Below are 26,523 nucleotides of genomic sequence, written 5' to 3' on the forward strand. Positions count from 1 at the left end.
GAAACATTGGCAATAAAGCTTAGTTCAAACCATACAACTGTTCATCGTCATTTTCAACAATTTGGAAAGGTTCCTAAACTTGGAAAATGGGTATCTCATGAATTGTCTGAAAGCAACTGCAAACCACGAGTTGACATCTGCTCTTCTCTCCATTCTTGCAAACTCATTTCACCCATTTTGGATAGACTTGTGACTGGTAACGAAAAATGGATCTTCTATCGAAATGTTAAATGTTGTAAACAGTGGCTTGGTAAAAGGAAAAACGCTCAACCATAACCAAGAAAGGAACTTCATGAGAAAAAGGTTCTTCTCTCTATCTGGTGGGATTGCAAAGGTGTAATTCACTTTAAATTGTTACCATCTAATGCAACAATCAATGCTCAAGACTACTGTCAGTAATTAGAGCATTTGAACCAAGCTTTGAAGAAAAAAAACGACCTGCTTTAGTGAATCAAAAAGGAGTCATGTTTCATCAGGACAATGCATGACCCCACACTGCAAAGATCACATCACAGAAGATCGAAGAGATTGGTTGGGAAAGAATTCCTCATCCACCTTATTCTCCTGACCTTGCTCCTTCAGATTACCATTTGTTTCGTAATTTACAGAATCATTTGGAGGACATAACCTTCGCAAACCAGGAGGAGGTCGAAACTGACATTTCAGATTTCTTCGCTTTGAAACGAAAAAAGATATAAAAAGCTTGTAAATAGATGGAAGGAAGTCATAGATAATCAGGGAAAGTACATTGATGATTAAATTTCAATTAAATATAACATTTGATCACTTCTTTTCTTTATTCAAAATTTGGACAGAACTTATGGCATGACCTGACAGATAAACAGATAGAGACAGAGAGAAAGAAAAAAGAAGAGATTGATGGTTATGATGGTAGTAGTATGCTTTTGTGATATCAGACTCTGTCTTCCTCTTTCACTATCTCTTTTATCTTTCTACCTTTTCTCTGTTGCTCTCTCATCTTTCTCTCTCTCTCTCACTCTCCACCTATGCAACAGTAGAATAGAGTGATAGAGAATGAGAAGCACAGAGAGAGGAGAATGATGACAGCAATGATGACAGTGATATGTTTGTGTGGCATCAAACATTGTTTTCTCCTTTCTTTAGTCTCTCATTACTCTTTCTATCTCTCTTTCTCTTTCACTCTCTCCGTCTGGAATAATAGAACAGTGAGATGATGATGATGATGATGACGACGACGACGACGACAGCAGTACATTTGTGTAACGGTAATTTCAGTTTTTCTTTTTCCTTCAATCTTCTCTTAATCTTTCAATTTTTTGTCTCTCTCTATAAAAGTGCATTAGAGAGAAATAAATAATGAGAGAGACACCTGAAGTGAGACATAACTAGAGAGAGAGAGAGAGAGAGGAAAGATTATTATGCAAGTAATGGCAGTGGTTTGAAAACTGGGTAACTCTCATACACATAAAGATCTTGTTGCAAAACCCTTCTTGGATGAACTATGAATTCAATTTTGGAAGGTGTATGCTGCAGATTTCCTTTGTCTTTCATTCATGTGGATTACAGGGTATGTGTATGTGTATATATGTATGTGTGTATGTATGTATAGATACATATATATATATATATATATATATATATATATAATATATATATATATATTATATATATATATATATATATATATATATATGTATGTATGTATATATATATATATATATATATATATGTATGTATATATATATATATATATATTATATATATATATGTGTGTGTGTGTGTGCTCCGATGGATGTGTAATGTCAGTACTCATACTCGGCAGAGTGTAAGTACCTTGAGAGAAAAGCTGGACCTAAGAAGCATCAGTTGTGGTGTGCAAGAGGGACGTTTGCGCTGGTATGGTCATGTGGCGAGAATGGATGAAGATAGTTGTGTGAAAAAGTGCCACACCCTAGCGGTTGAGGGAACCTGCGGAAGAGGCAGACCCAGGTAAACCTGGGACGAGGTGGTGAAGCACGACCTTCGAACTTTAGGTCTCACTGAGGAAATGACTAGAGACCGAGACCTCTGGAAGTGTGCTGTGCGCGAGAAGACCTGGCAGGACAAGTGAGTCCATAACCCGTGGCCTTCTACATGGGATGGAGCCAGCCTACGTATGCATACCTTCCCTTCTTGGGACACAAAACTCTACTTGTGAAGACCTGTTGAGGCAAGTGAGGATCAGAATCGAAATCGATCAATGGAAATTGCAGATGTGTTACCAGTGCCGGTGGCATGTAAGAGAACCTTCTGTTTCGCGACCGTTGCCAGCGCCGCCCCGACTGGCCTCGTGCCGGTGGCACGTAAAAAGCACCATCCGTTCGTGTCCGTTGCCAGCCTCGCCTGGCCCTCGTGCCGGTGGCACATAAAAAGCACCATCCGTTCGTGACGTTTGCCAGCTCTGTCTGGCACCTGTGCGGGTGGTACATAAAAAGCACCCACTACACTCACGGAGTGGTTGGCGTTAGGAAGGGCATCCAGCCATAGAAACACTGCCAGATTTGACTGGGCCTGATGAAGCCTTCTGGCTTCACAGACCCCAGTAGAACCGTCCAACCCATGCTAGCATGGAAAACGGACGCTAAACGATGATGATGATGATGATGATGATATATCTTTATATATATAAAACTGAGAATGTGTGTCTGTCTGTCTGTCTATCTGTCTGTGTGTTTCCCTAAAACTTGAGAACTACACAACCAATTTCATTCAAACTTTACAAATGCCTTACTTAGGGTCCATGTAGTTTCATGGGCAAAAAAAATGTTCAACTTCTTGCCTAGAGCGAGCCCATAGCAATATCATATCTTCTCCACTATTTCATTATTACATGTTAAAAGTGAAACAAAAACATTTCTCTATTTTATGTCAGATACTTTCACTTTAACAATAAAAATAATAATAACAATTGAATTATATGTAGTAAGTAATAATTAAAATCAAACTAAAGTATAATATAATCGTAACATAACAAAAGTAAAAATAGCAATTGGTATAAAATTGCATCAATGATTTGAACTTGAATAAGTGGTTTCACATGAATGGGAATAAATTAAAAATAAAATTAGCGTGCAGAAATGGAATAGTCCAGATGGATAATAAAAAATTAAATTAAAGAAAAGACTATTGTCTATAAAGTATACAATGTAGAGAAAAAAGAAGATTTGAACACACGGAGAAAAGCACCTTTGAAAAGTGTCTTGGTGGGACTATGAAAGATATCTAATCAGAGGCAGTAAATTCGCCACAATAGAAGCAAGGTTCAAGTCAACGGAGCATGCAAGGGAGTACTCAACTCGAACTTGCAAAGTGGAAATATTTTATTCTTACCTTTATATCTGGGACGTAGGACGTCCCGGAAAAAAATTGAAAATGCACCCCCCCCACCAGAAGTAAAAGTAGGCTGGATTGTAGCCACACTTCTATACAAGAGGGAGGACAAGATACAATTGATCGAAATTACAAGAGACGGGCTAACAATTCCAGTCTGTTATATATATACTAGCGATATCAAGATATAACTTTGTATTTTGTATTTTATGTGTAGATGTATATATATATGTAAAGTATACTAGCCATCTCAATATGGCTAACCACTAGGGGTGGGTGTTACTGTAGCTTTTTAGCCCCAGGAGATCATCGTCTCCAGCTGGCTGTAGACACAATTTCTGTGCCCTTATGATATTTGCAAAGGGAGGTCATCCCCTCTCGTAAACCTAAGTGATATGCATGGACTGCAGTTTCGAGATTATTGCCTCTTGTCAACACACGGTAATCATGGGTTTTCGATGAGAAGAGACCTGTTTGCGAATATCTATTTATTGTTTTTCCCAGTAACCACTGTCACTGATTTCGAAAAACGGTCTAAAGCCAGCTGGAGACGATGATCTCCTGAGGCTAAAAAGCTACAGTAACACCCACCCCTAGTGGTTAGCCATATTGAGATGGCTAGTATACTTTACGTTGTCAAGCGCTTACTGTTTACATCTCGTTCAGAGATTTATTATTGCTTTCAGACCGTTTTTCGAAATCAGTGACAGTGGTTACTGGGAAAAACAATAAATAGATATTCGCAAACAGGTCTCTCCTCATTGAAAACCCGTGATTACCGTGTGTTGACAAGAAACAATAATCTCGAAACTGCAGTCTATGCATATCACTTAGGTTTACGAGAGGGGATGACCTCCCTTTGCAAATATCATAAGGGCACAGAAATTGTGTTTAAAGCCAGCTGGAGACGATGATCTCCTGGGGCTAAAAAGCTACAGTAACACCCACCCCTAGTGGTTAGCCATATTGAGATGGCTAGTATACTTTACGTTGTCGAGCGCTTACTGTTTACATCACGTTCAGAGATTTATTATTGTATATATATAGATGTACATGTAATATATGCACATATATACATGCACTAGCACTATGACCCGGCAACGACAGGTCTTTAATGCTAGTATATATATATATATATATATATATATATGTATGTGTGTGTATATGTATGTATGTATGTAGAGAAGGATGAGCATATATGTGTGTATACTTTAAGATTATACGTATATTTGTGAGTATGTGTAAGTGTCTATATGATTGTGTGTACATGTATATATGTATAAGGTTATATGTGCATATATGTATCTAAGACGTATCTTCACTGTTAGACAGTGGTGAGAGGGACAAACGCACACACACATATATGCGTGTGTGTCTATATAAATGCATATGCGTGTATATATACAATCTTCAACAAGGTAACAGTCATGTATACAACTTGAACTGACACATAACATTACATAAACATACGTTCACATGTACATACACATGTACACACACACAGACACGTCTACACACTCTCCTAAATACTCACATACATATGTAAGTACATAAGTACATACATACATGCATATAGGCATGCACACATGCATGCGCACATACATGTACACACATACATACATATGCACATACATACATACATACGCACATACATACATGAATACATACATACATACATACATACACACACACACACACACATACATACGTACGTACATATATATCCTGAACTAACTGTTACTTTCTCAGATGCAGCACTAAGTTTTGTCAGTGAACAGGTCGCAGTCTCAAAGTGACGAAAATATTTTGACAAATTAAATTTAAATGCTGAAGTGAATCTAACAGTTTTGTGTGTTTCTTAAATGGCTTCTAAACACCTTCCATGCTGCAATTGTTTTCGTTCCAGCACATGATCTCAGATCAAGTCACTCGCTATGCAAGTACATCTCCAGATTACAGGGTGTTTGAATTCGAAAGGAGAAATGAGATCTATTTCAGCTCAAACAATTTCACTTACCCAATACCGTCTCCAGTGTAACATTCTTTTGCATAAGTGAATTTTCCTTCATTATTTAAAGAGCACAGTACATAGATCTATATTCACAGCAAATGCAAATAACATACTAGCACATCTTAACACAATGTTGGTTTTTAAACTCCTAACAATAAGTATGTTTAAAGGGAATCCAGGAGCCAGTTAGTTATCCGTCTATCAACATATACTTGTTCATATATATTTAAGTATGGCTAATTGGAACTGAAGAGCAAACAAATTCAACAAAGCACTTAGTTGCAAGTGAGTCATTTCTAAGTAACTTCATTGTGGTCATAACTCTAGTTAGAGCGTCATATGAACTTCACCAGCAGAAACTCATCTGTTTTACACTCCAATTAATCCATTGACAAATTTTCATTATCAATCAATTTCAGTTCATTAAAAGATGTTGCTTTTATCAGTTAATTATTGAGCTGTTAAAAGCAATTACATAGATTCCTGTTTATAGGCATTGGCAACAAAAAAACAGGTGATTTAGCATATTAGTGTCCATTTACTAACAAAGGTTTATTAATCTGTGTGTGTGTACACGCTCTCTACATAGTGTTAAAATTAACTCCAAAATATTTGAACATAGAGATGCAACAGAAAATCTAAGTTGGCTAACTAATTCCCTCACTATTTAAGCTATCATAAAAACATAACCAGAAATAATGTTTAACTAAAATCATCAGAGTAATGATACATAAAATATGAAGAAAACCATCTTTGCTGACTACATATCTGTACTAAATTAAGAAGTTAAATGAATGTTAACTGTCTCATAGGTCAATTAGATAATATATTGGTTTCAAATTTTGGTACAGTTCCAGGGAAAGGACTAAGTTGGTTACAACGACCCTAGAGCTCAATTGATACTTATCTTACGAACCCCAAGCCAATGAAAGAGAAAGTCAGCCTTGATGGAATTTGAATTTAGAGCATAAAAATGGACAAAAAGCCGCTAAGCATTCTGTCCAACATGCTAACAATTCTGCTAGCTCACCACATTCAGTCAATAAAATAATATATTAATCTCTTAGAATATGTATCAATCATTATCATCATCATCATCATCATCGTTTAATGTCTGTTTTCCGCGCTAGCACGGGTTGGACGGTTCGACCGGGGTCTGGGAAGCCAGGGGCTGCACCAGGCTCCAGTCTGATCTGGCAGAGTTTCTACAGCTGGATGTCCTTCCTAACGCCAAAAACTCTGTGAGTGTAGTGGGTGCTTTTTACGTGCCACCTGCACAGGTGCCAGGGGGGTCTGGCATCGGCCACGATCGGTTGGTGCTTTTAACGTGCCAAGGCGGCACTGGCATCGGCCACGTTCGGATGGTGCTTTTTATGTGCCACTGGCACTGGAGCCAGTCGAGGCAGCGCTGGCATCGGCCACGTTCGGATGGTGCATTTTAAGTGCCACCAGCACAGAGGCCAGTCGAGGCAGAGCTGGCAACGGCCACGTTTGGATGGTGCTTTTTATGTGCCACCGGCACAGGTATCACAACTACTATTTCCATTGATATTTATTTCGATGCTCATGTACTTGACTCAACAGGTCTCCTCAAGCACAGCGGGATGTTCTGAAATACAAGGTACTTTGAATGGGCAGGGGCTTTGCGGAACTGGTGCAGGAAGCAGCCCGGGTCTTTGCAGTCACAGCATATCGGTCCTTTGCCATTGCCTCAGTGAGGCCCAACGCTCTGAGGTCATGCTTGACTACCTCATCCCATGTCTTTCTGGGTCTACCTCTCCCCCTGATACCTTCAACTGTTTGGGAGTGGCACTTCTTCACACATCTCTCCTCATCCATCCGCAGTACATGACCATACCATCGCAAGCGTGGCTCTTGCACACCACATCTGATGCTTCTTATGTCCAGCATTTCTCTCAGGGTGCTTACACTCTGTTGTGCATGCACACTAACATTACACATCCAGCGGATCATGCTAGCTTCATTCCTTTCAAGTCTACGCATGTCCTCTGCAGTCACAGCCCATGTTTCACTAGAGTGAAGCATGGCAGTTCACACACATGCGTCATACAATCTACCTTTCACTTTGAGCGAGAGACCCTTTGTCGCCAGTAGGGGTAGGAGCTTTCTGAACTTTGCCCAGGCTATTCGTATTCTAGTGGTGACACTCTCTGAGCATCCACCTCCACTACTAACTTGGTCACCCAGGTAGCAGAAACTATCAACTACTTCTAGTTTCTTCCCCCTGGAGTGTGATGGAATCTGTTTTCTGAGTATCTGTGGTGTCTATTGTCCCTGTGCATCTGCCGCACATGAAAGCTATCTTATCAGTTAATTTCCTTTTGATGTTGCTGCACCTCTTATGCGTCCATAGCTTACACTGGGTGCATCTTATGGAGTTTCTACCTACACCTTTCCTAAAGATCGAGCAGGGTCACCTGCCCGAGGGTGTGTGTGTGCTGAGTACGCCTTTCTGCTTACTCTAACTTTGGTCTTTGCTACATTTACTCTAAAGCCCTTTGATTCTAACCCTTGCTTCCACACCCGAAATTTCTTTTCTAGTTCCGGTAGTGATTCTGCTATGAGAGCAAGGTCATCAGCATAGAGGAGCTCCCAGGGGCATCCTGTTTTGAATTCCTCTGTTATTGCCTGGAAGACTATGATGAATAAAAGGGAACTGAGGACTGAGCCTTGGTGTACACCTACTTCTACCCGGAATTCTTCACTATATTCGTTGCCAATCCTAACCTTGCTGACAGCCTCTCTGTATAGGGCCTGTACAGCCCTTATTAGCCATTCGTCAATCTCTAGTTTCTGCATTGACCACCAGATAAGGGATCGGGGGACCCTGTCGAAGGCTTTCTCCAAGTCCACAAAAGCTATGTAGAGAGGTTTATCTTTAGCTAGGTACTTCTCCTGCAGTTGTCGGACCAGGAATATAGCATCAGTGGTGCTTCTACTCGGCACAAAACCGAACTGCATCTCATCTAAGCAAATTCTCTCCCTAATGAGATGGGTTATGACCCTCTCTGTGACCTTCATCACCTGATCCAACAGCTTAATACCCCTGTAGTTATTTCTATCTAGAGCATCACCCTTACCCTTGTAGCAGTTGACTATGGTGCTGCTACGCCAGTCATTGGGTATGACTCCATTATGAACTACCTGGTTTACAATGCGGGTGACTAGGCCATAGCCCACATAGCCAGCTGTTTTAAGCATCTCAGCAGTGATTCCTGATGGGCTGGGGGCTTTACCTGGTTTCATATCCTTAATTGCCTTAACTACAAGGGAGCTGTCTATTCAGATAGCTGGTCCCTCTACTGGGTCAACATTTGGCAGGCTCTCCTCCTCCCATTCATTCTCCTCATTCAGCAGTCTTTCATAATGGCTTCTCCAAGCCTCTTTCTTTTCACCAACATTAAAAGCAAGTGCCCCATCATCCATGCGGACACATTTCTCTCCTGTAACATCACTATTTTCTCTGACACACTGTCTGGCAATCCGAAATACCTCAGCTCTTTGGTCCTCACGTCGCCGGACATTGGCAAACTTCTTCTTTTCTGCTACATCTTTGGCTATGTATACCTGCCGCCCAGCCTCCCTTTTGGCTACTTGGTACAGTTCCCTGCTACCCCCATCCCTCCAGGCTTTCCAGGCCTGTTTCTTTGCACTAATGGCTTTGTCTACTGCACTATTCCACCACCACGTAACTCTAGGTCTGGAAGGGATATTGCACCATCCACAGACTTGGTCTGTGGCACTCAGCAAGCTGTCCCGTAGGAATTCCCAGCTACCTTCTATGTCCTACGTCTGAAGCTCCTCCTCCCTCTCATCAAATTTCTTGATGAGGATGTCCCTAAATCTCTGACCATGTGAAAGGTTCTTTAGCTTCCAAATCCTTCTTTTCTGGATTGGTTTGTTTCTTGGAGTCCTTCTGGCCTCAAGCTTAAAGTCACTAATGATTAGCCTATGCTGAGGGATACATTCTTCACCCGGGAGGGTCTTTGTATTTAAGAGCGACCCTGCATCCCGCTGTCTGGTGAGGATGAAGTCTATTTGGCTAGCGGAGTCTCCTGACTGATAGGTTATAAGGTGGCAGTCAGGCTTCCTGAAGTTAGTGTTGCAGATTAAAAGGTTACATGCATCACAGAATTCCAGTAGTCTAGTTCCCTCATCATTTCTGGTGCCAATACCATGGCCACCGTGTACCTCAGTGAAGATACCCGATTCCCGCCCAACATGCCCCAATATATATATATATTCTGTCACCAGTGTTCTTAACTCTTATTGCTTCAATTTTTTCTTTTTTGATAGGGTAGCATTGTACAAAAAATTGAATAAAGCAAATTATAGAATTAAACCAAATTATATTTCTTAGTTCAAACTTGCCAAGACTTTACTATGCTCTATTAACAATGAATAATAGAACATCTTTTGAGTTTAAATCTAATAGGTTCTTGCTCAATTTTCTAAACAAATCCCAAGATAACAGTAAGCACAACTGATGCCGGAAAAATAATTTACCTTAAAATCAACATTGATTCTATCAAATCTTTCACAATCCTCTGGTAATTGACGACGAATATCTTCAGATTCTGTAAAGATGCTCTCGAGATGTGACCAGGTGCGCTGCACTTCCATCCAAATGTGAATTATTTGATCAGTGTTTGATAATTTCTTCTGCCAGTTTGATACTTCAGTTTGGAAGAAATCAATATATTTTGAAGTTAACATATTCTGCAACTGAGCCTAAACAAGAAAATTAATGATAGTAAAAAATGTTAACAGAATAGTAAAATAATTCTTACACTGATTTACAGGAGGAAAATGAATGAGAAATAAAGAACTTAGTAATCAAATTGTTGTATGAAAATCATCATAATTCTGCATGTTTTATTCCAAACAAAATAATTATGCTACTTACATTAATTACAACAGAAACACAAAATTTTTACTTCTTTATATTTTATTTACATTTCAATAACTGACTGCAATAAGAGGTAGCACATACACACACATCATTATACATAAGTAGTATATGATGTTCGCAACACACAGGTATAAATAACACACCTCTTCATTTAAAACCCATACATGCTTAGAAACAGATGCATAAGGATCTCCTTATTGTTGCTGAAATACATCTGGCATCTAGAAGGCAGTGATATCAACAACCCAACCAACAAGTGGAGCATTGGTATTGCAACACAAATGAATGAGGTATAAAATGTAATCTGTGTATGACTGAAAATAAAACATCCTTGCCATAACTTGTCAAGACTGAATTAAACATTGCTATGCTCTGAATAGTAAAACTTCTTTTCAGTCCAAATCTAATAAACTGATGCTTGAAAAAATTCACCTTAAAGTCAAAACTGATTCAATCAAATCTTTCACTATTTCCTGACCTACATGTCAGAAAGTTTAGTTTGCAGTCATTCAAGTACACTCTTGTCCCAGGTGATAGTGATAGCTGATATCCTTGTTGGAGGAGGTCCCACATGAATCCATTTATCCCATTATCTGTTGTTGCTGCTGCTGTACTGCTGCTAGCATCACCACTATGCTTACTATTATTATTATCATTAGTAGATGGCAAGCTGGCAGAATCATTAGCATGCCAGGTGAGATGCTTAGCGGTATTTCATCTGCTGCTACGTTCTGAGTTCAAATTCCACCGAAGTTGATTGCCTTTTATCCTTTCAGGATTGATGAATTAAGTACTAGTGAAACACTGGGGTCAATGTAATCAACTAGTCCCCTCCTGCCAAATTTCAAGCCTTATGCCTTTAGTAGAAAGGATTATTATTATTATCATTAGTACAGCTACTAACATTACCATTGGTACAAATCACAAACTGGAATTTTTCATACTCAGTAAACAAGGCTTACATTAGGGCTGACTCAGATGATTCCACAGACTTGATGTCCATAAACTAAGTGTGAACAGTACTTATATGCAAAGCATCACTGTTATCCCTTTAATACTGATTTCAAATTTTGGCACAAGGCAAGCAATTTGGGGGAAGGAGTTAAGTTGATTACATTGGTCCTAGTGTTCAACTGATACTCATTTTATAGACCCTGAAAGGATGAAAGATAAAGTCGACTTTGATGGAATTTGAACTCAGAACACGTAAACAGATGAAATGCTGCTAAGCATTTTGCCTGGCATGATAACAACTGTGTCAGCTCTCTCTAATATTAAAATTATTTTAATATCATTATTATTACTATCAATATCTTTACCATTATGTTACCATTGTGTAATTATTATCATGTCCTGTTGATTTTTGACATGATCAATTTAAGGCTACTTTTTCAATACTAATCTCCTAATATAATAATGAGTGTAGTGTTTTTATATATTTGCATATATATATTTGTCCAAAATCGCAGAGTAGGAGTAAATGGTGAAGGGAGAAGAAAGGAAATAGTAATTCAGTGAAGGAGAAGTAATGAGAGTAATAGCCATGATTGAGCGGGAATGAGAGAAAGTAACAGCAATGAGAGAGAGGAAGTGGCAAAGAGAGCATTGTGTATCTTCTACTATAAATATCTACTATAAAAATACTCATGTATTTCTCCAACACAACATATGAATGAAAAGGGAAGGGGTGATCCACTGATGGAAGTGGGATGGTAAACAGTCAACAGTGAAGCAAAAATCAAACAGCGCTTCAGCTCTATGTGGGTATATGTGTATGAATGTAAATGGGAGGAATGTGAATGTTTGTGTGTGTGTATGGGTTTGAGTAAAATATATTTAGATATTTGAGCGAGTGCATATGTGTTTGTGTATGTTTATTAAGAAAGATACATAAAAAATAGAATTACAGACATGCGCTTTTACACACACACATATATATATATATATATATATGTATATATATATATATATAAACAGACAGACTTAAAAAGAAGGAAGTGGGCTGTGACAAAGTAGAGAAAACTACATTCGCTACAGACTGTACTACTCATACATATAAATGTGTGCATATGCACATATGCATGCACGCACAAACACACACACAGTTGAAGCACAATTTGATTCTTTTTCACCTTTTTGTACCCTTTTTAATTATAAACTACTACAGTTAGCCATCATTTTTGATGGTATGGGGTCAGCTAGTGATAAAATAATCATTAATGTTTACATTCTAATGATTTTTTTTTCTTTCTTTGCTGATTACTATACACCATAGGGGTTAAATCTGTAGTGGTTTTTATAACTTAAAAATGAATTTAGATTAGGCCCATATCAAGTCACCATACGTTGTATCAATTCTAAAGAGATAGCAATGGAGATAGCAATGGAAGCAGTATCCATATCTCGGCACATATTCGCTGCATGCCCTAAGTAGACATAATACTTTACTTGATTTCATCACTTCTCACCTCTATTTGGCCTTAGGCTACATCTTCCAACTGCATATACTTATTTTCATACTGGTCATTCTGAGATCTGCTAAACTCCTAGTATTCAGCTCTCAATGTCATCTTCAAATTGGAAGTTTGTTAGTTGCTCACCACTGATGTTCACACCACCTCCCCAGTCAATGTCCTTTATGATCTAGACATGTGGCAAAGTGTTTTGGAGAGATGATATCTCCTTGATCGACACCCTTCTCAATTAGGACCTTTACTGGAGGTGATAGCAGAGCTTTATCAGTTGTGCATCTAGAGTTCACATCTCGGACCAGTTTGATGGATTGTGTCTTGACACTTTGCATTACCAGAAATTTCAACACTGCATTCATCTTGATGCCATCGAAGGCCTTTCCATAATTAATAAAAGTAATTCGTTTATTTGTTCTATGAGCTGTGCAAGAATATGCTCTCTCATATAATGCTCAACCACAGCAGATCCTCAGGGAACACTTTATTGTATCAAGTTACAGATAGCTATCAACTTCATTACCTTACAGTTGTTTCTGCTATAATCTAAATATCCAAATGAAAATTTACACAAGATGAGTGATCAAAGGTCTAAATTATCTGCAAGTAGGGAAATATGGAATGAGGCTCTTATTAGAAGTACCTATAAAAAAAAAAGTATTACCAACTCAAGACCCCAAAATCACTCTAAGTATTCATACAATGCAAGCACAGATAAATCAACACAAAAATCTTCCACATGTACACACATAAAGACCTCTTCTAGCAACCTGAATATTTCTAAAACTCAAAACTCCAAGACAAAAGCTCACTAGCTTCCAGTTACTACAAACATTTATGACTAGAATGACCTGTCATTTATTGATGTAAATTATATTTTATTACCAGATGTATATAATGTAAATAACAATTTAAATTTTTTTTAAATATGATAAATTAATTTAACAATAATAACTCATAATATCGATAAAATGCCAATATTGAGAATAATTTTTTTTTTAAATCGAACTGTTGTCCAGGTTTTTTTTCCTTCTTTTTTTTTAATCCAAAGAACTTCATCATAAACAATGTTTTTAACTTTTTAATCTTCTGTGTAATAATAAAAATTATTAGGATCTCCCAATCTCAAAAAGGATACATATAGTTGTCCATGAGAAAATACTTCATTTTTAAGATTGAAACCAACTTTTTTAAATGTTTGGCCTTGTGATTTATTTATTGTTATAGCAAAGGATAGTCTAACTGGAAATTGTAATCTTGTAAACCTCACTGGTTCCTCTGCAGTTAATTTAATCCTTGGTAATAATACTAATCCATTTTTGTACTTTCCATTTAGTATTTTTGCTTCAGTTACATTATTTGTAAGGGATTCCACTATTAACCTTGTTCTATTGCATAACTTTGGAGTTTGTAAATTTCTCAAAAGAATAATTGGAGCGCCTTTCTTCAAATTCAATTCATATTGTGGAAATCCTGATATTTCTAATGAATTTAAGAATTCAATGGGAAAATCTACTGCTTCATTTGTATCTATTACTTGATCTGTAGAATTGTATGTTCTTAATCTATGTTCTATTTTGTTAAGTAATTGCATATTAATAGTATCAACATCCTCATTTTTAGCAATTAAAATTATTCTTTCTGATACTCATTCTGTATTAGTGTAATTAACAGCAATGTCCTCAAAAATAAATATTTCTAAATCAATTTCATTCTCAACTCTATTTCCCACTGGTAATAATATCATGTGATTGCCATCACTTGGGATCCTATTTTCTCCTACTTCTAATAGTTTATTTGCAAAGTCCTGTAAGTCATTATTTCTTAAGATATGCACTCTCATATTAATTCTTAAAGACAATTTGTGAAATAATGACCATAAATTGGATACCTTGATTGATGCATCTATTTCATCAGCTTTTGAACCTGTTGTATTTATCTAAAATCACCAGCTAGTAAAACAGGGATACCACCAAATGGTAAATTATTGCTTTTAATTTTTTTTAATGTTTTATCAACAGCCTCTAATATCTTTTTGTGCGACATTGCAACTTCATCCCATATTAATACATTACAATTTTCTGATGTTAATCAAATTCTACTATTTCTTCTAATTGATGTTGTAAATTCAATCATATATTGATGATGAAAATGGTAATTTAAATATTGAATGTACTGTTTTTCTATTGTCTATTAAAGTTGCTGCTATTCCTGAAGAAGCAGCTGCTATACTTATATCATCGTTCATTTTATGGTTTGCAAGTAAAAGATTTATCAAGAATGTTTTTCCAGTTCCATCTAGAGTAACTAAAAAGTATAATCTTTGTTCATTTCCATTAATTATTGAGTCTTTGATTGTAGTATAAATAAGTCTTTGTTCTTCATTCAACAATAGCTCATACACTTCTACAAAGTTTCTTATTTCTAATAGTTCATTTACTGTTTAAATATTGTTGACTTCTAGTTTAGCATAAATCAGTTCAGGTTGTCTTATTTCAGTCAGAGTCTTTTGTCCTATTTCATACAAAAGAGCTTGAAGCTTGTGTAAAAGTTTGCTGTATAATATTTTTTCATCATTTATTTCTTCTTGTTGATTGTTTGTCAACTGATTTAGAATATCAACTGACATTGGTTGTTTAAATTTTTCATATAATGCTACAGGGTTAGAAGGACTGCAATGAATAAGAATTATTACAAATAAGTAAATCACCCGGCATGGTAATTTTGTGGAAACAGTTTCTCTAAGTACTAGTTTTAGATGACTGTCTCCTTGTAACAATCCCCTTGCCAAACATGCTTCTCTAAATGTATTATAAACAATGCCATAATATGTTTTTACGTGTTTGAAAGATTTGGGACCTCTAACTACATTCAACAATAATCTCAAACAAAAACATTCTGTTTGATTAGATGGTACAGTGTAAATTCTAGAACTTATTTGCACAAATCTACCATTCAGTCTTCTTTTCCATAACAATAAAGTTCTTGCAAATTCATCATTTTCATTCAATTTGAAGAATGAAGTTCAAGTAGTATTTTTTTGATTTCTAAATCTTTGTTCAATATTATTACTGGTAAAGTATACTCTTTGGCCATTTTCTAAATGTATCTCCAATTGTTGAACAGCCGGATATCGCATGTGAATATTAAGTTGAAAGATTTTCCAAGCAGCCTCATTACTGTTGAGATAACGTCCTGCCACAAAGTTATTAACTTCATTATATTTTTCATTATTCTAAGTAGAGCAGCACTGCTACCTTTATTGAAGTATTTTATTACATATACAATGGATTGAACAGAGCATCAAAGGTCAACATTAATGTGGCCTTTAAATGCTTTCAAATGTAATGGATTGTAAGGTACAATCCACCTAATGTCAATTGTATACATTTTTGAGTTTGTTATTGTTACTGTTCTTCCACCATCTTCTGTATTTCTCCGTCTGTATAAAGGGTATTCAGTGACATATGTTCTGGTTTCATAAACGAAATATTTTGGGTAATATTTTCCACATTTTCCATTATTCATACATGGAGATTTTTGATTTAATAAACCATATGGACCATGAAACCTTTGTGTGGTAACAACAACACAAAGATCAGGATCATAAATGGATTGGGAATTTCTGCATAGATTACTGAATTAAATTGATTTGGATAAAGGTTTTGCTCTAACCTAAATAAGAGCATGTGGTAAACCTCTTTTCTGCCATTCTACTGTATATATGTAGGCTTTTGTTTTTCCAAATATTCCACCACCCTTTTCAACCAATAATTTCATCATTTTATTCAACGTTTGCTTGAAAACTCTGGCAATTATGTTATGCCTATCTTTGTTTTTTTTGTCCTTTGTACATGTTCTCTTTGATTTCATCCCATTTCAGATTACAAGAGAATATTATGAATAAATCAGGCCTACCGTATTCTCTCACATAACACATTGCATCTTGAGTTCTTAGACTTCCAACAAAAGTAAAAGGTAAAATTACAGCCCTACCTAATTCTTGTGGATTGAGTAATCCTTCATTATTTAAATCATCTTTTAAAAGAGAATATTCTTCAACCCTGAATTTGGTTTGGTGTCCTTTAATGTATAATAAATATTCAAATTCAGTTTTGGCATACATATCAACTAAATACATTTGGAACAATCGTTTACATCTTAGAATTTGATTACAACTGTTTCTTACTCGTAAATAATAGGCTAATACTGCTTGCATGTGACTTACTTATTTGGAGCTGTTTGATTTGTATTTGGGTTGTATAAAGGTAAATCTAATGAATAGCCATCATTTCCTCTCCAATGCACCAAAAGGATAATGTAATGGATCATAGGATCTATGTAATTCATTGATTTTCCTTACAGTATTATCTTTATAGGTAAAAATTATGTTCCAACCATTACTAAACCCACATCATTAGATACTTGGTCTTTGTACCTTTGTGCATGCTCACCAGCTGGTACTCTATCTGCACAAATTGACAATTTAAGATTTGGTTTGTTAACCAAAGATGCCATAGTTTTAATTTGTCTAATAAACTCATTATTTTCCAAAAACATCTCTTGAATATCTCTTGTAGTGTGTAACTTTGTTGCAGGAAATCTACTATTTCTGATATTAATTTGGTCATTTAAATCATCAATAAAATAAACTTGAGCATATTTAGGAATATTTTTATCTGTATTATACAATGAACTTATTCTATGGTAAATTTGACCTTGTATTTTGAAAACTGGCATGAATCCCACTGGAGATGTTGATTCACCAACTCCAAAGGATGTCATTGAAAATAATTCATTATATTTTTTAATAACTTTTAAAAAGTTTTTGGAATCCAGATTTTCTCTCAAGCATTAGTTCATTTAAAGGTTCAGGTGGTCTTTCAAACAAATTTAATTTAACTTGACCATTTGAACAACATAATCCTTTATGTTCACCCTTAAATAGTTTTGTGCACCAATGCTTACAAACTACTGACATTGTTCCTAAATTTGATAGAGTATCATAATTTTTAGTTGGATCATAATCAAATGCTGCATTTGTAAAGGATTTAACAGAAGTACATAGTTCAGCATATCTTGATCTTTGCCCCATAGTCTGAAAATTTCTTCTCACAATGTGCAAAATTCTAATTTCCTCTCTTATTTCTTGTGTTGAATTTTCTCTCAACACTTGGTGAGCCAATCTGTATTCTTCTCTAATTTCATTCCTTCTTTGAAATGACAGTCTTTCTCGTCTTCGTCTTTGATACTCTTGATTTCTTGCTCTCTGAAATTCTTTCTCTTCTTCATCCATTTCATTTCTTTTTTGGCATTTTCTTGCTGAGGCATTTAAAATTTTCCTAGCATCATTTACTAATTACACTTATAGTTTGTTGTTTAAATTATTAGTTGCATTATTTAAGTTCTGGTCAGTAATGATGAAAGGGTTATCAATATTATGAGCAGTATTAATATTGATAACATAATTTTCTGAAACAACGCTATTATTAAATGAATTTATATTGTTTGCTTCCATGGCAATCATTATATATACCATTTAAGTTATTATCATTATTGATAACGTGATTTTCTAAAGTGACACTATTATTAAATGAAGCTATTGTCTGCTCACATGTAATATATGGCTGCTATTTCTAGGATGTCCAGCTTAAACTTCAGATGGAGTTTGAGAATGGCAACTGACAATATGAACACTGGAGGGTGTAACAAAGAATTTAGAAATGTAGTTCACCTTAATGTTGACTTTAGACATTGTATTTGGGAAGAGCTCTAAGATTAATAATTATCAAGCAAAAGTGGGATGATTCTAAAGCATTAAAAAGCTATTGACTGTTCACAATTTGTAAGCTAATACTTTGGTTATTTCCAGTTAATCTTGCTTTTAAACGGTGTTTGTCATGTGCGTGCAAGCACATCTGTGAGTGTATGTGAGGGAGAAAGGAAAGCACACACACACATATATATATACATGTGTATATATAGAAATATGTATATATATATATATATATATATATATATATATATATCATGGCTGTCCACTCGTGATCGAGGAAGACCATTACTGACCTTCAGGAACATTGTGCACTCTAGGACTAACTTGTATTTTGCATTTGCAGCTCCATTGGTGGCTAATGAACCCTGCTCTTGACAAGCATACATGACTGCAAACATTGCAAACCAAGCTTTCCCCATTCACTACACAAGCAGTGCACTTTCGAGCAGCATGCTTAAGTTCTTCATGCAGAATATGTGCTCTCTCAAAGGTGTCGACCCCTTTTTTAACCTACTTCCTCCATCTGTGACAATGACAGGCATTGCTCTCCCAGTCACTCTCCTGTATATCACAGGCCTTTTATGAGGACTTGACACAGTCCTTAAATCGTAGCCTTAGTTTCTACTGGGGCCTCTTTCCATTTACAAGTTCCCCATATAGCATCTGCTTAGGAATCCTGCTATCCTTCATAAGGTGTCCAGTCCAACATAACCAATGCTTGTGCACCATCACCTCAATACTCAAGATATCAGCTGTCCTCAGGACCTGTGTGTCTGGAGTTTTTTAAGTTCCAGCCAACATTAAGAATGTGTCTCAGACATCTCTTATGAAAGCGTTGAAGGACCCTTACATGATGTTTATAAAGGGTCCATGTCTCACATGAGTAAAGGAGCAATGTCTGTACACATGCACGGTATACAGCAATTTTTGTTTGCTTTATGATGCCATGCTGGGACCAGACATGAGACTGTAGAGACTGGAAGGAATCAGTTGCTTTCTGCAGCCTGAAATATATTTCATCATCCAGGGAGCAAGAATGGCTGAGTGTGCTGCCCATAGAGACAAACTTGTCTACCACTTTCAGAATTGTTCCTTCAACCAAGATAGCTGGCTCTACATATAGATTTCTTAGTGCAGGCTGGAACATTACAATAGTCTTGTCCAGGCTAATGCTGAGTTCAAATGCTTTGCAAGAAGCAGAAATACAATTCATAAGTATTTGCATGCCATCCACTGTATGAGTGACTAAGTCACAGTCATCTGCATAAAGGAAGTCACAAATAAGTGACTGGAAAACTTTTGAATTGGCAGCAAATCAGCAAAGATTAAAGAGGCAGCCAGAAGATCAATACCTGACATATATTCCCAGAGAGTTTACCTTAGCAAAAGCATGAGTAAAAGCAGCAGCAAAGTACAAAGTTGGAACACGGATATCACCCTGCCTGACACCATTCTCTACAGGAATGTGTCCCACCATACCACCACCAACATTGACCCAAGCCTCCATCCCATCATGAAATGATTTAATTATAGATACAAAGTGATCCAGATATCCAAGTTTGCCAAGTATTTTCCATGATATTCACAATATCAAAGGCCTTTGTTAAATCAATGAATATCTGAACAAGATCCATATTCTGCTTATAGCTCTTCTGCATTTGTCTTGTTGTGGAAATCTTATCCATTGTCCCTCTACAAGATCGGAAGCCACATTGAGATTCAGATAGGACATCATTTACAAGACACCATTCAGGCGGGTAAGAAGAAGATAGTAGAGCAATACCTCTGTAGTTACCACACATTGTTCTGGCTCCTTTTCTTTTATAGAAAGGAAGAATAATTACATCATTCCAGTCCTTAGGCATTGCACCATCCTTCCAGACTGCACTAATAAGTTCATGAAGGGACTGTATGATGTAATCACCACCAAATCGCAAGACCTCAGCACAAATTCCATCCCTTCCAGGCGCCCTACTAAGATTCTCTTTACTTATTGATGTCATTACCTCATCTATTGAGGGCATGGAATTTAAGGAGCGAATGATAGGTCTTTGTTGCATAGTATCAATCACTATTTCATCCACAACTGACACAGGGTTTAGGAGTTCAGAAAAGTGTTCGATCCAGTGACCTGTGATTTCTGTTGATTTAGTAAATAGAGTAAGAAGACTCCTTGGAAAGCAAAGGAATTGATGTGGAGCTCTTAGGCCCATAAACTTGTTTCATAAGATGGTAAAGCTTCTTGCTGTCATTTGCATCAGTAGCAGCCTGACTGCCACAACAACAGCAGCAGCAGCAGCAGCTGCAGTAGCAACAGCAGCAGCAGTAGCAACAACAGCAACAACAACAGCAACAAAAACAACAATGATTTGAGGATTTTAGTTTTCAGAGACAATGGAACCATGTAACATGTTATTTTTCATTCAATATTCTCCTAAAAAAGATTGATAAGTGAACTTCTTTAATTCTATGTATCATGTCATATTTTCTCCAAATAGTCATAGTGTTTGGTGGCTATCACTACAGTTCATTAATATTTGCCTGAAGGATAAGACATGGATAAGAGGTAAAGTTAATTCAATAAATTAAGTAAAATTAAATATGTCTTTAGGAAAATTTAACACTATTCTACAAAATGTTTTTTCACGAGAAAAAGCTACAAAAATAAGTAAAATACTACCTGATTTTCTTCCAATATTTCTATTAGTTCTTCACTAGTATGTAATAAGGTAAGACCAGTTCTAGAATGTTTGACATGTTCAAATTCTTGAACTGCCCAAGTTTCATTAATATCTTTAAGAAATTTTTCCATAGTAGTTTCTTTGCCAGCTTTATCTACAATGTTTTTAACTTCATCTTCGTAATTATGTAGATTTAAAGACATAAGATCTGCTAATGTAGTTGTTTCATCCATTTTGATGTTAACCTGAAAAGTAATGAAAATAAGAGTAAATAAACTTTAAAAATTAGATTTTGCTGATACCAATAATAAAATACTGAAAATATAGATTTCTTTTGGCTACATACAAAAGTCTTCAATTTGAAGGGAAGAAATTATAGGAAGATGTGCCAAATATAACTTTTCAAGCGACATCAGTAGAATAAGCGATGTAAAAGAATTTCACCTACTGACAAAGATTGTTTTTTCTCCCACTACTTATTACTATTCATGCATTTAACAAAGAAGCTGGTTCACTTACTTATTCCCTGAAATTCAAATAATTTGTAACTATTTCTCATCTTAAATAAGAGGCAAATACAAAAGCTGTAGATACACATATCAGTTGGTGTCCAAACCCAAAGAAAGCCATTAAAGTTAAATTCAGTGAATATGACATCAAAGAAGTAGTCTTATATTCTTTCTCCTCTTTCCACTTTTGCTCAGTGTAATGCTAAGCCCCACAATCAAGAAAGAAAGAAAAAATCCCATCTGCCTCTCTAGATGATTGTTTACAATGGCTTCACATCCTTTCTTGTGGGGTCTGGTCCTGGTTTTTAATCAACATCATTATTTAACACCTATTTTGCATGCTGGCATGGATTGAACAGTGTGATAGGATCTGGCAAGATGCAGAGCTGGTACAAAGTCAGCTTTGATACAGTTTCTACAGCTGTATGCCCTTCCCAATGCCAACCACTTTACAGTGAGTACTGGGTGCTTTTTACATGACACCAGCAGCAGTGAGGTTGCCAAGGTTGCAAAACAGAAAAGGAACAAGGAAAACAAATGAAATGCTCCCCCATGGCTAAGTGACTGAGTCACTGAGGGCTGGAGTATCTAAGAGAGGGAGTATCTGAGAGGTGGAAGTGACTTCATGCAAGATGGTGAGGAACCTAAAGTATAATAGAGGGACAAGCACAAGTGTCTTGCCATAAAGAAGATACATGGCTACACTACATAATATAAAGATTGGTGGAAGTAGCTAGGAAGAAGATAATGATGGTAGTGAAGAAGTGTCAGAGCATATTCTGAAGGTAAAATAAGGTGAGCATAAGAGAACATAAAGACTGTGGATTTGGGAGAGGAGTAGGTTTTTAGGACTGTGAGGGGGGAGTAACAGAGGGTTACAGGAGGGAGTAGAAGTGAATGTAGTGAGTGATTTGATTTGATTTTGATTTTACTTGACTCAACAGGAAAGTTGCCCGATGATCCAAAGGTACTTTTTAAATGGACTGGTTATGCAACACTAGTGTAGGCTACAGCTGTGATTTCACTTTACTTGCCTGGCCTTCTCAATCAAAACATATCTCCAGAGGTCTCAGTCTTTCATCATTGCCTCTGTAAGGCCCAACATGCTTCACCACCTCATCCCATGTTTTCCTGGGTCTCCCTATACCATGGGTTCCTTCCACCATTAGGGAGTGACATTTCTTCACATAGCTCTCCTCATCCATTCTCGTCACATGACCATACCAGCGCAGTCGTCTCTCTTGCACACCACATTTGATGCTTCTTATGTCCAACATTTCTCTCAGAGCACTTACACTCTGTAATGTGTGCACACTGACATTAGACATCCAGCAGATCATACTACGCATGTCTTCAACAGTCATGGCCCATGTTTCACTGCCATGTAGCATGGCAGTTCACACACATGCATCGTACAATCTACCTTTCACTCTGAGTAAGAGGCCCTTTGTTATCAGTAGAGGTAGGAGCTCTCTGAACTTTGCCCAGACTATTCTTATTCTCATGGCAATGCTCTCCAAGCATCCACCCCTACTACAGACTTGGTCACCGAGATAGCAGAAGCTATCAATTACTTCTAGTTTCTCACCCTGGCATGTGATGGAATCTGTTGTCTGAGCATCTGTGGTGTTTATTGTCCCTGTGCATCTGCCACACACGAAAGCTATCGTCTCAGTTAATCTTCCTTTGATGTTGCTGCACCTCTTATGTGTCCATAGCTTACACTTATGGGGTTTCTACCAACACCTTTTCTACAGATTGAGCAGGGCCACCTATCTGAGGGGTTTGTGATGTGTTTGCCTTCCTACTTACTAGGACTTTGGCTTTTGCAACATTGACTCTAAGGCCCTTCAATTCTAAACCTTGCTTCCACACCTGAAATTTCTTCTTTAGTTCTGGTAGTGATTCCGCTATGAGAGCAAGGTCATCAGCATAGAGGATCTTCCAGGGGAAATCTGTCTTGAATTCCTCTGTTATTGCCTGGAGGACTATGATGAATAAAAGGGAGCTGAGGGCTGATCCTTGGCGAACCCCTACTTCTACCCGGAAGTCTTCACTATACTCATTGCCGACCCTTACCTTACTAACAGCATCCCTGTACAAGGCCTGTACAGCTCTTATTAACCACTCGTCTATCCCCAGTTTCTGCATTGCCCACCAGATAAGGGATCAGGGGACTCTGTCAAAGGCTTTCTCCAAATCAACAAAAGCCAAGTATAGGGGGTTTATCTTTGGCTAGGTATTTCTCCTGCAGCTGTCGTACCAGGCATCAGTGGTGCTTCTATCTGGCACAAGACCGAACTGCATCTCATCTAAGCAGACTCTCTCTCTAATTAGTTGGGCTATGACCCTCTCTGTGACCTTCATCACATGATCCAGTAGTTTGATACCCTTGTAGTTATTTCTATCTAAAGCATAATCTTTACCTTTGTAGCTGTTGACTATGGTACTGCTATGCCAATCATTGGGTATGACTCCTGCGTGAACTCCCTGGTTTACAATACGGGTGACTAGGCCATAACCCATACCACCAGATATTCTAAGCATCTCAACAGTGATCCCTGATGGGCCAGGGGCTTTTCCTGACTTCATATACTTAATTGCTTTATCTACCAGGGTGCTATATATTCGGGTAGCTGGTCCCTTGACTGGGTCAATATTTGTCAGGTTCTCCTCCTCCCATTCATTCTCCACATTCAGCAGCCTTTCATAATGGCATCTCCAAGCCTCTTTCTTTGCAGAATCAGTAAAAGCAAGTGCACCATCATCCATGCGGACACATTTCTCTTCTATGACATCACAAATTTCTCTCACACACTGTCTTGCAATCCGAAATACTTCAGTTCTTTGGTCCTCATGTCGCTGAACATTGGCAAACTTCTTTTCTGTTTCTCCCAATGAGGATAGATAAAGGAGAATATGAATATCAATATGCCAATGTTAGATTAAGAAGGCAGGCAGCTAAACTGGTTGCTTTTGTCTTGGGAGAGAGGGAGAGGAGATTGCAGGTATGATAGAGGATACCACCAGTGTGGGAGGGGGTTTCCAGTGAGAGGAACAAGCACGCCCATACACCCCCCACACACACACAAGCACAAGATAGGCATGCACACAGACAAGAATAAGCACGCATGCATGCACACACACACATATGTACAGCCCATTAGCTTTCTCTTTCCACTTAAGTAGGTAGGCAGCTAAACTAGTTGCTTTTGTCATGGAAGGGAGAGAGGGAGGAGATTGCAGACATGATAGAGGATACCACCAGTGAGGGAGGGGATTTCCAGTAAGAGAAGAGAGATATCCGGTAATGGTGGTGGGAGAAGAGAGAGAAAGAGATCCGGTATTGGTGGTGGGAAAAGGGAGAGAGATATTTGGTATTGGTGGTGGGAGAAGAGAAAGAGATATCCGATATTGGTTGTGGGAGAAGAGAGAGGAATATCTGGTATTGGTGGTGGGAGAAAAGAGAGATATCCGGTATTGATGGTAGGAGAATAGAGAGAGATATCCAGTATTAGTGGTGAGAGAAGAGAGAGAGATAGATAGATAGATATCCAGTTTTGTTGGTGGGGGCTGGAATGGGCAGGTGCACTATGAACAAGCAAGGGTTAATTTAGAGAGTTGGTACAAAAAAATATGTAGCCAACATGAGAACAGATTAGAAAAATACATGAAGAATTAAGGTGAAACGAAGGCTGAGAGAAAGAGAGATTAGGAAGTTATATATTGAAGGGTCAATTTAAATAATTAGCTTACAAAAGTAAGTATTAGTAAATAGTAAGTAGTAAATAATACACATTAAATATTAGTAGTGATGGCGGATGAATGCATGAAAAAATCGAAAAATATCTTAGCGATAGTGGGCATCCAAGAAACGTCTGTGTTGGAAGGAATTGCATGCAGAACAGGCAGGAAAATATGAGTAAAGAGTTTTATAGACGTGCTACTTTCTGAAGTGGGCATTATGGAGGGTGCCAAAGACAATAGAAATGGTAGTAACAGAGTAGCACAAGAAGCTATAGTGAATGACAAAAAATATTTAGCCAACATGAAACACAGAGGGAACAAGCACTCCGAACAAGCAAGGGTTAATTTAGAGAGTTGGTACAAAAAAAAAAAATATGTAGCCAACAGGGGAGGGGAGGAGATATTTCATTTAGAAAATTACATGAAGAATTAAAATGAAATGAAGGCTGAGAGAGAGTGAGAAATTAGGAAGTTATATGTTGAAGGGTCAATTTAAATAATTAGCTTATGAAAGTAGCTTTGTACATATGTGTATATATCTATCTTACATATATGCACAACACATAGTATGTGTATGTGTGTGTACACATAAATATATATTCTTTTCTTTTTTTTTTTCTGTTCTTTGAATTGAATAAATATAATATGTAAGACAGAAGATGTTTGTGTGTATGTGTGTGTATGTGTGTGTATGCTATTTACGTGCAACCCCTTAAAATCAATATTTTCCACCTGATTTCATTCACTCTAAGCACATACATCCTTAATGTTTTGCAAATGATCCTACACTCTTTAGATTTTTCACTTATGGGGTAATATGGAGTAATGGGGCCTTTAGGGTCAGCTAAACCTGCATTCCTATAATACAGTACCTATTGTGGACAAGGGAGGTAACTCTTTGCGAAGTAACATTCAGAAATTGATTGTCTCCCTTACATTTGTATCCCTTGTGTACAATATATATACACACATGTATAAATGTGTGTGTGTATATATATATATATATATATTGATTAAAATTGTAAGACAACAAAAGAATGAGAGAGA

At 37.2% G+C, this 26,523-nt stretch overlaps 1 protein-coding gene across 2 annotated transcripts in view; it reads right to left on the reverse strand.

Moving 5' to 3' along the window:
* The window catches only part of LOC115213643 (dynein beta chain, ciliary-like), an 884,597-nt gene that overhangs the window by 439,756 nt on the left and 418,318 nt on the right, over positions 1-26,523 (reverse strand). For both annotated transcript variants that reach the window (XM_036501971.1, XM_036501966.1), the window contains exons 21-22: positions 21,220-21,465; positions 9,890-10,114 (exon numbers count right to left, since the gene is read on the reverse strand). In XM_036501971.1, the coding sequence (XP_036357864.1) occupies positions 9,890-10,114; positions 21,220-21,465 (471 nt within the window). The remainder of the gene's footprint in view (positions 1-9,889; positions 10,115-21,219; positions 21,466-26,523) is intronic.

Source organism: Octopus sinensis, linkage group LG1, assembly GCF_006345805.1.
Source record: "Octopus sinensis linkage group LG1, ASM634580v1, whole genome shotgun sequence".
NCBI classification, from domain to species: domain Eukaryota; kingdom Metazoa; phylum Mollusca; class Cephalopoda; order Octopoda; family Octopodidae; genus Octopus; species Octopus sinensis.